The following is a 15,379-nucleotide window of genomic DNA, read 5'->3' on the forward strand; positions in this document are numbered from 1 at the left end:
AAATATAAAAATAATTTATGTAAAAATTAATTATCTATTTTATCAATAAAATATTAAATAAATAAAATATCTCATTCTATTTTAAAATAATTAATTACAAGGAGGCCGAACGATTATTTGATTTAATAGTTTTTTATATGAAAAATAATAATATAATTTTTATCTAGTAGTATTTTTAAGTTATAAAAATTTGAAAAATTATTACCATAATTAAACCGAACTTCATAACGGTAAGGAAGAAACTAGAAAGAAGCACGAGAGAGAGAAAGGGATGGGAGAGAGAGAGGGATGTAAATGGAGAGAAGAGAAAGTCCAGAGACAAGAAGAGAGGAAATCGATCATGGAAGAGACTGTCTTCCGTCGTCTACGCCGGTCTTCGGCCGGCGGCCATAAGAAAGTCCGTCGTCCCTAATCATCCGTCTTAGGTTTTCCATTTTAAATTCAATCCGCTTCTTCATTCGATTTTTTCATTTTTCTTTAATCGAATCGGTTCGATTTTACAAGTTTCTTCGTCTGATTGCAGAACAAGATCGAGAGAAAGGAGAAAAACCAACGCGTTCGTTCTGCTCTGCTCTGCTCTGCCCACCGGACCCCTGTAAGTTGGGTTTTCTGTTCATCTTGGATTAGATTGGTGCAATTTCTTGTTTGGGGCTCATGGACTTTATATTTCCCCTTTCCAGGATATCAACTATGTCGATGCATTGTTATTTCACTTGCCATCCATTACTGTTTGAACCTTGCCGAGCTCTAAATATATTATTTCCTTCCTATGTGAGGACTTTGAGCCTAGAGCAGTCAATATTTATATTTTTTTTTTCATTGTGATGTTAGATCTAAATTGACATTCTAGAACTTGCCTCGAAATGATGTTGAACACACATGAGGACCTGATAGAAGTAAGATGATGGGGGCATTAGGTATACCTACTTGGCTTAAATTATCCTACCCAAAAATTTTATCCACTAGTTAACACTGCTGAGCCTTTTTATAACCTTTTCATTCTTCAATTAATCATTAATCCTTTAGCAATATACCATTTTTTGGATTTATACCTTATATTGATCCTTGTGTCGAAGGAAGAGTGGAAGTTTGATGGCTATCATTTATATTCTTCTTGTACAAAATGTAGAAAGGGAAAGTATTGTGTTGTTGATGTTTACAAAAAAGAAAATAAAACAAAGGGGCTAGACCCCAACAAAACAAAACAAAAAAAAAACAAAACAAAACAAAAAACAAAGTGCTGAAACAAAGCAGCACAAAAAAGAAAAAAGAAAACAAAAAAAAAAAAAACAAAAATGAGTGGAGTTACGGTTACCAATGTAATGTTGATTTCAGTTCTTACAAGTGATATGCTTTAATTCTTTCCATTGTTGTTTCGACACTTTTAGCCGTTCATTATCTTTTTTCTACCTATACCCCGAGCCCCATTACACCTGTTTAAAGACCCCCTGATACTTGTCATTAGGTCCCTTAAGTGAGGGAGATATGATTGACATGCAAGCCTATGGGATTGTCATTTTTATGATTTAACTTGAGTGCATACACTAACCCATGGTGAGGTTTGTTGAGCTCAGCTTGGTTCACTCATTATTATTATCCATTTAGCTGTGATGCCGGGTGAAAGATTGGAGTGCATTGTTCAAGGTAAGCTAACTATATTTTAATTGAAATACTTTCTACGAATATATATTTTTCATGTCTTTTATGCATTGCAACTTAGATAACCCGTTTATAAGCATGCATGGTTCTCATTTAATGTTTTCTTTATAATGCAGTACCACAATGGAAATGCAGTGCCTACTCAAAGAAATGAACAAAAAGACGAGAGAAAAAAGATCAGAAAAAAAAAAGAACTGAAAAAAAAGGAAAAAAAAAGAGAAAAAAGAAAAAGAAAAGCAAAAAAAGAAAGTCAATCAAAGTGCAGATGTCGAACCTGTTGGTGGCTGTGAAAGAAAACATGAAAACAAAGTGGGTATATATAAATTTGCTTAGTTTCACTAAATTCTATTGGTTGTTAGTTTTTTTAGTATAACATATGGTTCTTTTACATCAACAGGAAACAAAGGAACTCATTAGGTCAAAACATCCTATGTCGGCCTTCATCTACTCACACAAGTGCCAAGCTGCATTAATTGTAAAAAATAAGAACATTGTGGAGGTAAACTGGCTTGTTTTGTTTTTTAATTTCTACTTCTTTTAAGTGGATTGATTTGGAGTTGACAAACTAACATTTTAATTGTCTAAAACCAGGTTTTGAAGACCGTCGGTGAGGGTTGGACATGCAATACTTACATTTGGGGGCAAAATGGAAGACAATTAATGAAGTCGTGAAGGAAAACAAGAAAACTAAGTAAGTATACATTAGTTTGTTTAGTTTTACTATATCTTATTGGTTGTTAGTTTGTTTAATAATCATATATGGTTCCTTTACATAGATAGCAAGGAAAAGGACATATTAAAGCCAAAACATCCTATGTCATGTCTCTATCTACTCGAACAAACGGTGAACTACATTGATTGAAGAGAATAAGAACATTGTTGAGGTAAAAACTTGTTTGCTTGGTTTTTTAATATATATATCTTTAAAGTGGGTTGATTTGGAGTTAGATAACACTAACATTTGATTGTCTAAACCAGATTGTGTCGGTGAGAATGTGCTATTCTTTTGAAGTTGAGAAAAGATATTCATCCTCTTTTGAATGCCAAAGTTGAAAAGGTAAGTGTTTGGGCAGGATGTAGTCTATTGTTGGCTTAATTACATCTCATTAATGTTTTCTTTATAATGTAGCACCACAATGGACATACAGTGCCTACCCAAAAAAACGAAAGGAAAAAAGAAAGAAAGAAAAAAAAATTCTGAAAAAAAAACGGTTAAAAAAACAGAAATGAAAAAAAAATAGAGAAAAAAGAAAAAGAAAGATAAAAAGCAAAAAAGTTTAAAAAAAAAGAAAAAAAAAAAAGAAAGCTGTGAAAGAAAAAAAGAAAAAAAGGTGAGTATATATGAATTTGTTTACTTTTACTAAATCCTATTGGTTGATAGTTTGTTATACAATCATATATGATTCTTCTACACAGATAGGAAGGTAAAGGACCCATTACGGCCGAAACATCCTATGTTGGCCTTCATCTACTCGAACAAGTGCCGAGCTACATTGATTTTAGAGAATAACAACATTGTGGAGGTAAATTAGCTTGCTTTGTTTTCTAATTTCTATTTATTTTAAGTGGGTTGATTTGGAGTTGAATCAAACTAACATTTGAATTGTCTAAAACCAGGTTTTGAAGACCGGCAGTGAGGGGTGGACATGCAATACTTACCCAAGGAAAGTAAAATAAATAAAAAAGAAGAAAAGATGAAACAGAAAAGAAAGCCAATCCAAATGCTCACTTCAAAGAGATGCGAACTTGTTGGGGGCAAAATGGAAGACAATTAGTGAAATCGTGAAAGAAAACAAGAAAACTAAAGTAAGTATACATTAATTTGTTTAGTTTTTACTAAATCTCATTGGTTGTTAGTTTGTTTAATAATCATATATGGTTCCTTTACATGGATAGGATGGAAAATGACATATTAAAGCCAAAACATCCTATGTCAGGACTCCATCTACTCGAACAAGCGGTGAGCTACATTGATTGAAGAGAATAAGAACATTGTTGAGGTAAAAACTTGCGTGCTTGGTTTTCTAATATCTATATCTTTAAAGTGGGTTGATTTGGAGTTAAATAAAACTAACATTTGAATTGTCTAAAACCAGATTGTGCCGGTGAAGAAAGGACATGAAGAATGTGCTTAAAAGTACGGTATGGCTATTTTTTTGAAGTTGAGAAGAGATATTTTATCCTCTTTTGGATGCCAAAGCTTTTTGGGCAGGGGATGGTATATCCTTGGCTTAATTACATCTCATTAATGTTTTCTTTATAATGCAGCACCACAATAGACATGCGGTGCCTACCCAAAAAAACGAAAAGAAAAAAAAGAAAGAAAAAAAAATTCTGAATAAAAAAAACAGTTGAAAAAAAAAATGAAAAGAAACAGAAAAAAGAAAAAAAAAAGAAAAAAGCAAAAAAATTTGAAGAAACAGAAAGAGAATAAAAAAAAAGAATAGAAAAAAAAGAAAGCTGTGAAAGAAAACAAGTGTCGAGCTACATTGATTTTAGAGAATAAGAACTTTGTGGAGGTAAATTAGCTTGCTTAGTTTTCTAATTTCTACTTCTTTTAAGTGGGTTGATTTGGAGTTGAATCAAACTAATAATCATATATGGTTCCTTTGCATTGATAGGAAGGAAAAAGACCCGTTAAAGCCGAAACATCCTATCTCGGCCTTCTTCTACTCAAATAAGTGGCAAGCTATATTGATTGAAGAGAATAAGAACATTGTCGAGGTAAATTTAGCTTGCTTGGTTTTCTAATATCTGTATCGTTTAAGTGGGTTGATTTGGATTTAAATAAAACTAATATTCTAATTGTCTAAAACCAGATTGTGAAGATGTGAGGGATGGACATGAAGAATATGCATCAAAAGTATGGTTTTGCTACTTTGTTGAAGTTGAGATGAGATATTCATCATCTTTTGGATGCCAAAGCTAAAAACGTAAGTGTTTGGGCGGGAGATGGTTTATCGTTGGCCTTATTTTGTGTTACAGTTTGCAAGTTTGTGCTTTTTTTGTTGTTGTTCTTACTGTATTATTTTGCAAAGAGATCAACAAAAAAAGGTTGAAAAATAGAAAAAAAAAAAGAAAAGAAAAGAGCTGGAAAAGGGGAAAAAAATTGAAAAAAATGGAAACAAAGATGAAAAAATTAAGAAAAAAACAAAAGAAAACATGAAAAAAAAAAAAGAGAGAAGAAAAAAATTGAAAAAAAAGCCAATCCGATGTTGACCTTAAGGAAATGTAGAACCTGCCGGTGGCAAAATGGAAAACAAGTCACGAAAGAGAACAAGAAAACAAAGTAGGTAACTTGTTTAGATTTACTAAATCTCATTGGTTGTTAGTTTGTTCAGTAATCTTATATGGTTTTTTCACATTGGCAGGAAGAAAAAGAACTCATTAAGCAGAAACATCCTATATGACATGATTGTAGAGAACAAGAATATTTTGGAGGTAAAATTGGCATCTTTTCAGTGGGTTGATTTGGAGCTGAGACTGATATTTGAATAATTGAAAAATAGGTTGTGAAGACGGCTGGTGAGGGTTGGACATGCAGGACTTACCCAAGGGAAAAAAAAAAAAACGAAAAAAGAACTACAAAGAGACAAGGAAAGGGTCAGATGCTGAAATGTTGCGCACTTATGCTACTGGCCTGCTGGCTGCATGCTTGGAGAAGTATATTCCGAGATTTTTATTTTCACTTTACTACTGTTTTCTTTTTCCCCTCTCATAATTTCCTTTCGATGTTGCTTTTTCAGTGGTGGTCATCTAGTGGAAGATGTGTTTACATAATGTGATATCTACGAGTACGATTAACACAAACCAAAAGCTTCTAAGGTATTGTTTGACAACAAAAGTGTGTCCAGCATGGCTCTAAAGGCCAAAGAGGATGGCAGGGGTAGGTCAAAGCAAGTGACAGAGAGTTCTCACATGGATACTGAGACTATCAGAGCCCATCCTACTGAGAGTGAACGTGAAAAAGATCCCACATCTATAGACAACCTTGATTGAGATGATGAGAGGTGTGGCAATATGCAAACTTATGGGGATGTGTAATGAGGTGATGAGGAACATCTTGATAGTGTAGCTCCTGAGGTTGATGCATATGATGCTGAAGCAGATAGTGACGAGAAGTGGCATACTAGGGATCTTTGCCAGTCAAAAGAAAAAACTGGTGGAAAATCTCATGGGGAAAAAGACTTTGAAGGAGTATCGATCGCGATCAAGAGGTAGGTCCAATGAAGGATTTTCTGAGAATGCCTCTCCAGGTTCTGCCATTAGATCTGGAGTGGGACAGAATGGGAAAGAAAAAAGTCCGATGAGAAGTCAAGAACCGAGAAAAGCTTTTGATGCTAAAAAAGGTTTAGGTAGAAACAATGGCGATTCTTTCATCCTTGAAAGGGATGATACTGATGATTGCTTCCAACGATGCAAGGTTGGCTCCAAAGACATTACTGAGTTGGTTATGAAAGCAGTCAGAGCTCCTGAGCCGAAGCAAGAACAGCCCATGCACCTGCCTGTGCCATTAAGGCTGCAGGTGCTGCTGCTGCTGAGGTCGTTAAGACAGCTGATTAGAGGTGAGCAGGTTCTCTCACCTCTCTAGGTTCTTGTTGAATGCTTGTTTCTCATGAACTTATTTGTGCATTTCTTTAGTGCAGGAATACAAGAAGACGAATGATGAAGAAGCTATTGTGGTTGCTGCATCTAGATCTTCATCCCACTGTTATGGATGCTGCCAGTGCTCCTGAGTTGGTTATGAAAGCAGTCAGAGCTCCTGAGCCGAAGCAAGAACAGCCCATGCACCTGCCTGTGCCATTAAGGCTGCAGGTGCTGCTGCTGCTGAGGTCGTTAAGACAGCTGATTAGAGGTGAGCAGGTTCTCTCACCTCTCTAGGTTCTTGTTGGATGCTTGTTTCTCATGAACTTATTTGTGCATTTCTTTAGTGCAGGAATACAAGAAGACGAATGACGAAGAAGCTATTGTGGTTGCTGCATCCAGATCTTCATCCCACTGTTATGGATGCTGCCAGTGCAGTTGCTCTTGCAAGGTTGGTGGTCCTATGCTTCATGAGATGTCTTTTACTGATGACACTTTCCTATATGTTTTAATCGTTTTGTGTTTGAGACATGGTTATTTATGCTATATATCTATATTTTCATTTGATATGTTGATACTTGTAGAATTCAAAGCCTATGGAACTAGAGAGTAATGATGAATTTGCTGAATTTTCTATTCCAGGTGGTCATTCCCTTCTGAAGTTGAGAGAGAAATCTGTATCCAGTGTCTTGTGTTTCTTGGGGAGTATGTCGAAGTTCTTGGTCCTGTACTCCATGAGAAGGAGTAGATGTATGCCTTGCACTAATGCTGCGAAGTCTTAAGCTCAAAGAAACACCCTACACTAAATTCCTTATAGCCGCAAACCTTCTGTGAATGCTACATTGACCAATGATCGGGTTGGTATAGCTGTCATTTTGGATGCTGCAAATCGTGATGGCTATTATGAACCTGAGGTAATGTTGCACATCAACCGTATGGTTTATTTTAAAGTTATTTGTGCCTCAATTAACTTTGAAAATTTTCATTGTCAAAGTTGTAGATTGTTGAATCAGCGTTGAATTTGTTAATAAACCTTGTGTGCCCTCCTTCATCAATAAGCAATAACCCAAGTCTCATGCAAGGTCAGCAAGCTTCTTCTAGCCAACATGGAAATCAATCTGCTATAAACTCCAGGGACAGAAATTCAGAGAGGAATGTCCCAGAGCGTGGTCCAAATCAGAATGGATCAAGGGTTCGAACTGGGGAACTGACACCTATGCCATCATCTGTTGGTAACACTTCATCATCACAGGCATCTGCTTCATTAGTTGCTTCTGGTTTAGTTGGAGATCGCAGGATTTCGTGCTTGGCTTGGTGCTCAGCTTGAACAAGGATATCGTCAAGCTAGAGAAGCTGTTCCTGTAAAGCATGCTTCTTCAGGTTATCCAACCTCGAATGGTGACATCCCCTACAGCTCTTGATTGTCTTCGTGCTCTTACATGCCTAGTGCTTTTAGGTTGATGCTATTGCAATATTGACCAAATTTCAGGTTGGTGTAGCTTGGTGCTGCTATTTTTTTGGTTATTAATCAATTGTAAAATTGACGGGGAATGAACTGCTTTTCCTTTTCAAATGGTGAAATGGCAAGTGCACACCCATAGCTATAAGATTTCTAATATTCTTTTATTTATTTAATTTTTTAGGTTGGGAAAAGTTATCAGAGCTCATCCGAGTGGGAGCCAAACTGCCAGTGGTGACCAAAATAGATGGCGGCCGACTTAACTCAAGTGAGCTTATTGGTATGCGCTCTAATTTCTTCATGTTATTATTAGATTTCAAGAGGAAACTTGGCATAAATATGTGCACACTTTAGCAAGTATTACTCCTGAATATATTTGGCTGAATGACCTCTTGGCTATCTACCTCGATTATATATAATGTGATCCAATCTGGAAATACAAGTTATAACATTGGATAATAAGTTTTAAATTTAAAATGGTAAGAAACTCCTTGATATGAACAAACATTTTCGATATTAGCTTATGCTTAAGTTCGATTATTTTTCCTCTACTTTGAAATAGGTAGTCATAAACTCTGAGGTGTGGGATCTCCGGAGCCATCATTAGATCAGGCGGTCGGTGATAACATTTAATGCCAGTGGTGATGTTATATATGCAATCCTCAGGCGAAATCTAGAGGATGTCACTTCAGCATTCAATGCACGCCGTGTGAAGCACCCTCTTTTTTCTGCTTTTTGCATTGTGGATGCTGTCAACTATTCGGATATTGCAAAAGTTCCCGTGGATCCCTGGCGTAGTTGCTAAATTATTCCTAGACTCTCTGCAGCAGAAACAAGAAGACAAATATATTATTCACAGACTCATGATTTACGAATATCCTCTACATGTGGATGCAGCAGCAAATTGTGAAGTTACATCACTTTGCATTGAATAGAATTGGTGCATGCGAGCGTGGTCCGAATCAGTTGAATCAAGGGACCGAACTGGGAAACTGATGCCATCATCTGTTGGTCATCATCACAGGCATCTGCTAGTTGCTTCCGGTTTAGTTGGAGATTTAGGTGCTCGAGCAGGTTGTGCTGGGCTGGTTTGAATGGTGACATCCCCTGCAGCTCTTGATTGTCTTCGTGCTCTTACATGCCGAGTACTTTAGCAGCTAGTGATGCAGCGACCCCCACTTTGAGACCATTGAAAGAGGAGCAGCCACTGCTGCTGCTACTCCAGTTTCTTATCATTCTAGGTATTTGATAATCATTCCTTCCTAGATATATGGATCATGGTTTTTTGTTTAATTTTCTTCTGATCAACACCAACTTCAGGGCTTATCCATGAGCACCTTCAATTATCTGGATTAGGCTATCACCAATGCCATCCTTGGCTGCTCCATCATCTTTAGCACAACACGCATCTGGGCAGGAGTTGTCATCAGTACAAATGCAATAGCCATTCCAGCTTGAGAAGCTTATCCATGAGCATCTGGATTAGGTGAGACTGCATCTTTGCTAAGTTATCACCATTGGCTGCTCCATCATCTTTAGCACAACACGCATCTGGGCAGGAGTTGTCATCAATACAAATGCAATGGCCATCTGAATGAGCAACTTGTGGATTCTTGTTGGATAGACCAAACGTATTCCAGCTTGAGAAGTGAGCCTTGCACTTTGTCCTCAAAGAAGAAACCAAGGTCATTCTCTGCTGCTTGTAGTTCCTTGAAAAATCTGTACAGCCTGGTGCCCATACACAACAAAGCAAGCTTGTTTGGAATTTGTGTTTTAGCGTATTTATTTTAGTTGCATGCCTCAATTAACTTTGAAAATTTTCATTGTCAAAATTGTAGATTGTTGAACCAGCGTTGAATTTGTGCCGAATAAGCAATAAGCCAAGTCTAATGCAAGGTCAGCAAGCTTCTTCTACCCAAGCTGGAAATCAATCTGCTATAAACTCCAGGGACAGAAATTCAGAGAGGAATGTCCCAGAGCGTGGTCCAAATCAGAATGAATCAAGGGATCAAACTGGGGAACTGACACCTATGCCATCATCTGTTGGTAACACTTCATCATCACAGGTAACACTTCATCATCACAGGCATCTGCTTCATTAGTTGCTTCTGGTTTAGTTGGAGATCGCAGGATCTCATGCTTGGACAAGGATATCGTCAAGCTAGAGAAGCTGTTCGTTCAAGGCATGGTATAATGGTTCTTCTTCAGCTTCTCCAACCTCGAATGGTGACATCCCCTGCAGCTCTTGATTGTCTTCGTGCTCTTACATGCCCGAGTGCTTTTAGGTTGATGCTATTGCACATATATTGACCGAACTTCAGGTTGGTGTAGCTTGGTGCTGCTATTTTTTTGGTTTATTAATCAATTGTAATATTGACGGGTCACTCTGCAGGTGGATTCGAACATATACTGAAAGCGAGGAAGACGATGATGATAATGACAGTGAGGTTCTTGAATCTTTCAGCAGTGACGATCTTCTGTGATCGATCCTTCTTAAAGCTGCAATCCTGCAGCTGAAGATGCTCACACTTTTACGATAAATCTCATGAGAATTGGTATGTAACTTTCTTTAATTGTCGAGATTAAATTTATGCTCAATAGTATTATAGCTTTTTCATTTTGTTGGGCTGAATTTATGTGTTTTCTCTCTATTGAGGTTGAATCAAGAACAACATCGTGAGGGGCAAGGCTAATAAACCAAACCCGATGAGAATTGGTACATAACTTTCTTTCATTTTGTTGAGATTAAATTGATGCATGATATCAAATTGATGTGTTTTCACTCTCGTGAGGTTGAATCAAGAACAATCATGATAAGAATTGGTAAGTAACTTTCTTTTATTCTGTTGAAACTCAATAGTATTATAATTTTTTTCATTTTGTTTGGATCAAACTGATGTGTTTTCTCTCTATTGAGGTTGAATCAAGAATATCATCGTGAGTAGAGGGAAGGATTAGAGGCCAAATCCGACAAGAATTGGTACGTAATTTTCTTTCTTTTTGTTGGGATCAATAGTGCCAGATTTTTCATTTTGTTTTCTCTCTATTGAGCTATTGAGGTTGAATCAAGAACAACATTGTGATGTTAAAAGGGCAAGGCATACGGACCAATCATGATAAGAATTGGTACGTAACTTTCTTTTATTTTGTCGAAACTCAATAGTATTATAATTTTTTAATTTTGTTGGAATTAAACTGATGTGTTTTCTCTCTATTTAGGTTGAATCAAGAACAACATCATGAGTAGAGGGAAAGATTAGAGGCCAAATTCAACAAGAATTGGTACGTAATTTTCTTTCTTTTTGTTGGGATCAATAGTGCTTGATTTTTCATTTTGTTTTCTCTTTATTGAGGTTGAATCAAAAACAACATTGTGATATTAAAAGGGCAAGGCATACATACCAATCGTGATAAGAATTGGTACGTAACTTTCTTTTATTTTGTCAAGGCTCAATAGTATTATAATTTTTTTATTTTGTTGGAATTAAACTGATGTGTTTTCTCTCTATTTAGGTTGAATCAAGAACAACATCATGAGTAGAGGGAAAGATTAGAGGCCAAATCCGACAAGAATTGGTACGTAATTTTCTTTCTTTTTGTTGGGATCAGTAGTGCTAGATTTTTCATTTTGTTTTCTCTTTATTGAGGTCGAATCAAGAACAACATTGTGATGTTAAAAGGGCAAGGCATACATACCAATCATGATAAGAATTGGTAGGCAACTTTCTTTTATTTTGTTGAGACTAAATAGTATTATTTTTTTTTTTTCCCCGGAATCAAATTGATGTGTTCTCTCTCTATTGAGGTTGAATCAAGAACGACATTGTGATGTTAAAGGGGCAAGAGGCATACGGACCAATCATGTGATAAGAATTGGTACGTAACTTTCTTTCATTTTGTTGAGACTCAATAGTATTATAATTTTTTCATTTTGTTTGGATCAAACTGATGTGTTTTCTCTTTATTGAGGTTGAATCAAGAACATCATCGTGAGTAGAGGGAAGGATTAGAGGCCAAATCCGACAAGAATTGGTACGTAATTTTCTTTCTTTTTGTTGGGATCATTAGTACACTTGTCATCAAAACATACAATAAGCACACGACTAATCTTATTACCCAAATAATAAGAACACAATTAAAATAAATACACGACAACCACAAATATAAACAAGCACATATTCCAAATTAATATAGTTTGAATAAAAAATACAAAATTTTACTTCTACCGTATCTACCCCAAATGATAATCAAACATGTAACTAAAACAAAATTACATACATCGGGTACAACTACCCCAATAGGTAAGACATGCACAATTATAAAAGATATACAATGTTTTGAGTATACTTGCCATCAAAACATACAATACAAGCTTTCAAGGCACTCCAATTAATATACATTAAAATAAATACGCATCACCACAAATATAAAAAACTACACATTTCAAACAAATACATGCCCCCAACAAAAAGCAAGTTCAAATAAAAATACAAATATATACTGTTACCGTGTCTACCTCGCTTTCAGGGACTCCAAGTAATAAACGTACAATTGTAATACATACGCAACAACCATAAAAAATTCACAATAATAAAAGATAAATAGATAAGACATGCACAATCATATAAAAAAGGTGTACAATATTTTAAGTACACTTGCCCTCAAAACATACAACAAAAAATAAATACACAACCACCACCACAAATATAAAAAATTCAAACAAATATGCAATCTTAAAAAAAAATCATCCACATAGTTCGAATAAAATTGAAAAGTTTTATTTTTACTGTGTTTACTCCAAACAATATCAAACACATAATTAAAACAAAAATAAAAGTATTGCGTGAGTCTACCCCAACATATAAGGCATGTATAATCACAAAAAATTACACACACTTAAAATAAATATGCAACAATAACCACAAATACAAAAAATTACATATCCAACCTTTAGGTCACGTAGTCTAACAAATATACAAACTTTTATTGATATCAAACACGTAATTAAAGCAAAATCACAAATATTGGATACATATATCACACAATTAAAATAAATACGCAAAAATACAAATTCGAAACAAATGCATCCAACAAAAGCAACCACCATAGTCCGAAGAAAGACGTAAATTTTTAGTGACCCTGTCTATCCATATTAGACACGAATTAAAACAAAATAGAAACTTTTAGCACATCTACTCAATTGATAAGGCATGCATAATAATAAAAGATATACAATTTTTTAGTACACTTTTCCTCAAAATATAGAATTATAACACAAATAATGTTTTTACATGCTTTCAAACGCATACTTAAATATATATATATATATATATGTGCAAGCAATTGCATCATCTATAAGTATTTGGGGCACATTGGCCCTCAACAAATAATACACTGTGAGATGATGTAACATAAATTTGAAAATATGTGACTTCTAGAGCTGGAAAGAAACTAGAATAAAATATAAAAAATAACGATAACCTATGCTAAACATGTAAAATAAAACAGTGTGGGAATCTACTATTTTTTTTACCAACAAAATTTATGCATATGCTCATATAGTAAAATGAAAAATAAACACGCAAAGCACATTCTCATCATGCATAACGAAAAAAAAATGAGAGCATTCACTCGCACACACACCCAAGAAAAAAAAAACCATTAAAACCAAGTTCACCTAAAATTATTGTAATAGCTCGGTCAAATTCATTACATAAACAAATTGAAAGATAATTACATACCGATTGTTGCCGAATTTGGCCTCTAAATCTTGCGGCTCTAACCCCATGTGTTATCCCTCTAACCTTACCATGTTGTTCTTGATTCAACCACAATAGAAACACATCAATTTGATCCCCAAAAAATGAAAAAAAATTATAACTATCGATATTTAGGGTTTGTTTGGATTGAGGAGAATGGAGGGGAAAGAATATAAAATGTACTTATTTTGATTCCCTTCAAAATTGGGGGAATTTGGAGGGAAGAAAATATGTTTGTTTTTTTAAAAAAAAAAAATTATAAAATTAGTATATCCTTAATATTATATATTATTTTATATGTATTTAATTATACATAAATTATACTAACGTATTTTATAGTTAAAAATTAGTTATGATATTTTTAAATTATATAATGTAATCAAATTATAAAATAAAATTTTATATAAATCAAATTAATTTTTTTTTAACGGTTTAATTAACCTTACCTTGTTTTTTTAGGTAATTTAATTTTAACGGACGGATGAAGTATTTTTTTAAACTGATAGTAAAAGATATAAATGAGTAAAAAAAAAAAAAGAATGCTAAAAGAACAAGATAATTTATGAGATAATACTTTGTTTTAGGATTTGATGGAGTTTTGAAAAATAAAAAAATTAATATTAGATGTGATTTCTTTTTTTTTCAAAGGTTTTATTATCAATGAATAGTGTTAAAAAATTCAAAAGCTCCTATATAAGAAAGCCTAAAAATTTCTATCATATTGCAATGTTGTTACTCTTGACACAGATTCAGTTGATAAGGCAAGACAACGTAGTAGGTTTCGAAGACGAGGAGGCAACGGTCAAGGGCTACCTCAAGGAAGAAACCGAGGAGCTCGACATTGTGTCCATCATCGGGATGCCCGGTTTGGGCAAGACGACCGTGGAAGATTTTCCAGGATAAGGGGATCCAGTAAGAATTCCCGATGCGCATATGGATTTACGTTTCGCAGGATTTCAATCGAAGAGATGTCTTGCTCAAGATCCTTAAAGGGTACACCGATCTAGACATGTCTGGAAACACTGATCTCCACTTGGCTCAGGCTGTCCGAACCTACCTCGAACAAGAAAATTTTTGCTAGTGATGGACGATGTTTGGGACGTTCAAGCGTGGAACGATAGCAAGCTGGCTTTGCCCAAGGAAAGGAAAAATAGCAAGGTTTCGATAACGAGTCGGACAAAAAATGTCGGGACTCATGCGAATCCTAGTAGAAATCCGCACAATCTACGGTTTCTCACTGAGGTTGAAAGTTGGGATCTTTTGCAGTGCGAAGTGTTTGGGAAGCTCAATTGTTGCCCCGACAAGTTGAAAGGTATGTCGGAATCTTTGTTCTTAGGCTGCGGTTACTGTGCTGAATTTTAAAATTCAGTACAGTGTTGTATCGTATGCTAACATACAGTACACAATACAAATAGAGCATATTAACTAATAACACGTATTCCTCGGTCTCAATTTAAACTACTATTTTTACTATTTTCATTCATTCAAAAGAAGTTATAAATATGAATGGACAACTCGTGTCTTTATTTTACACAAGTGGTGTGAAATAAAGAGATGTGCTATTTGTATGTTTTACCGGTGTTTATTTTCTCATCTTGTTGTTGTCGATTCTTCATTTCTTATGCTTCAAGTTGCATTATATTGTGTTGTAATAAGGTATCGGGAGGCTGATCGCCAAGCAATGCGACGGACTACCGCTTGCGCTTGTGGTGATCGGAGGTATTCTCGTGGACTACACGTCGCAGTTGATTTTTAAAGTGTCCCATGTTTTTTATGTGCCATTGTTGTCTTGAATAAATTTTCACGGTACTTTGAGCTATTTTTGACTTTCATGTTGAGACGAGGACGATGCCTAATATGAACTTAATTTTTTCGACATAAAGCAACGGTCGACTTCAAGTTCGACATATGAGTGTAA

General features: G+C 35.2%; 1 protein-coding gene across 50 annotated transcripts; it reads left to right on the forward strand.

Annotated features, from left to right (window-relative positions):
- The first annotated feature begins 230 nt into the window (after nt 1–230).
- Nucleotides 231–15,379, forward strand: LOC127246140 (uncharacterized). Of its 50 annotated transcripts, none has more exons than XR_007837607.1 (38): nt 231–425; nt 524–595; nt 681–1,644; nt 1,776–1,968; nt 2,057–2,158; nt 2,251–2,350; nt 2,436–2,543; nt 2,638–2,716; nt 2,789–3,182; nt 3,277–3,465; nt 3,556–3,659; nt 3,756–4,178; nt 4,281–4,383; nt 4,479–4,948; nt 5,031–5,100; nt 5,169–5,322; nt 5,406–6,224; nt 6,306–6,514; nt 6,596–6,694; nt 6,886–7,157; nt 7,238–7,732; nt 7,887–7,982; nt 8,265–8,943; nt 9,023–9,387; nt 9,541–10,023; nt 10,095–10,257; nt 10,359–10,418; nt 10,495–10,525; nt 10,620–10,682; nt 10,762–10,828; nt 10,922–10,984; nt 11,056–11,122; nt 11,216–11,278; nt 11,350–11,416; nt 11,508–11,578; nt 11,672–11,734; nt 14,209–14,773; nt 15,118–15,379. XR_007837607.1 is itself a non-coding variant. In XM_051267379.1 (4 exons), the coding sequence occupies exons 1-4, from the start codon at nt 272–274 to the stop codon at nt 1,811–1,813; spliced, it is 306 nt and encodes a 101-aa protein (XP_051123336.1). In that variant the 5' UTR covers nt 231–271; the 3' UTR covers nt 1,814–1,969. The 50 variants fall into 50 exon arrangements, 1 of the variants encoding a protein (XP_051123336.1); XR_007837605.1 differs by having other exon boundaries at nt 9,023–9,188; nt 9,262–9,387; nt 10,359–10,525; XR_007837610.1 differs by having other exon boundaries at nt 3,756–3,801; nt 3,928–4,178; nt 10,359–10,525.

The sequence above is a fragment of the Andrographis paniculata genome, unplaced genomic scaffold (assembly GCF_009805555.1).
Source record: "Andrographis paniculata isolate CXL003 unplaced genomic scaffold, ASM980555v1 Contig26END, whole genome shotgun sequence".
NCBI classification, from domain to species: Eukaryota; Viridiplantae; Streptophyta; class Magnoliopsida; order Lamiales; family Acanthaceae; genus Andrographis; species Andrographis paniculata.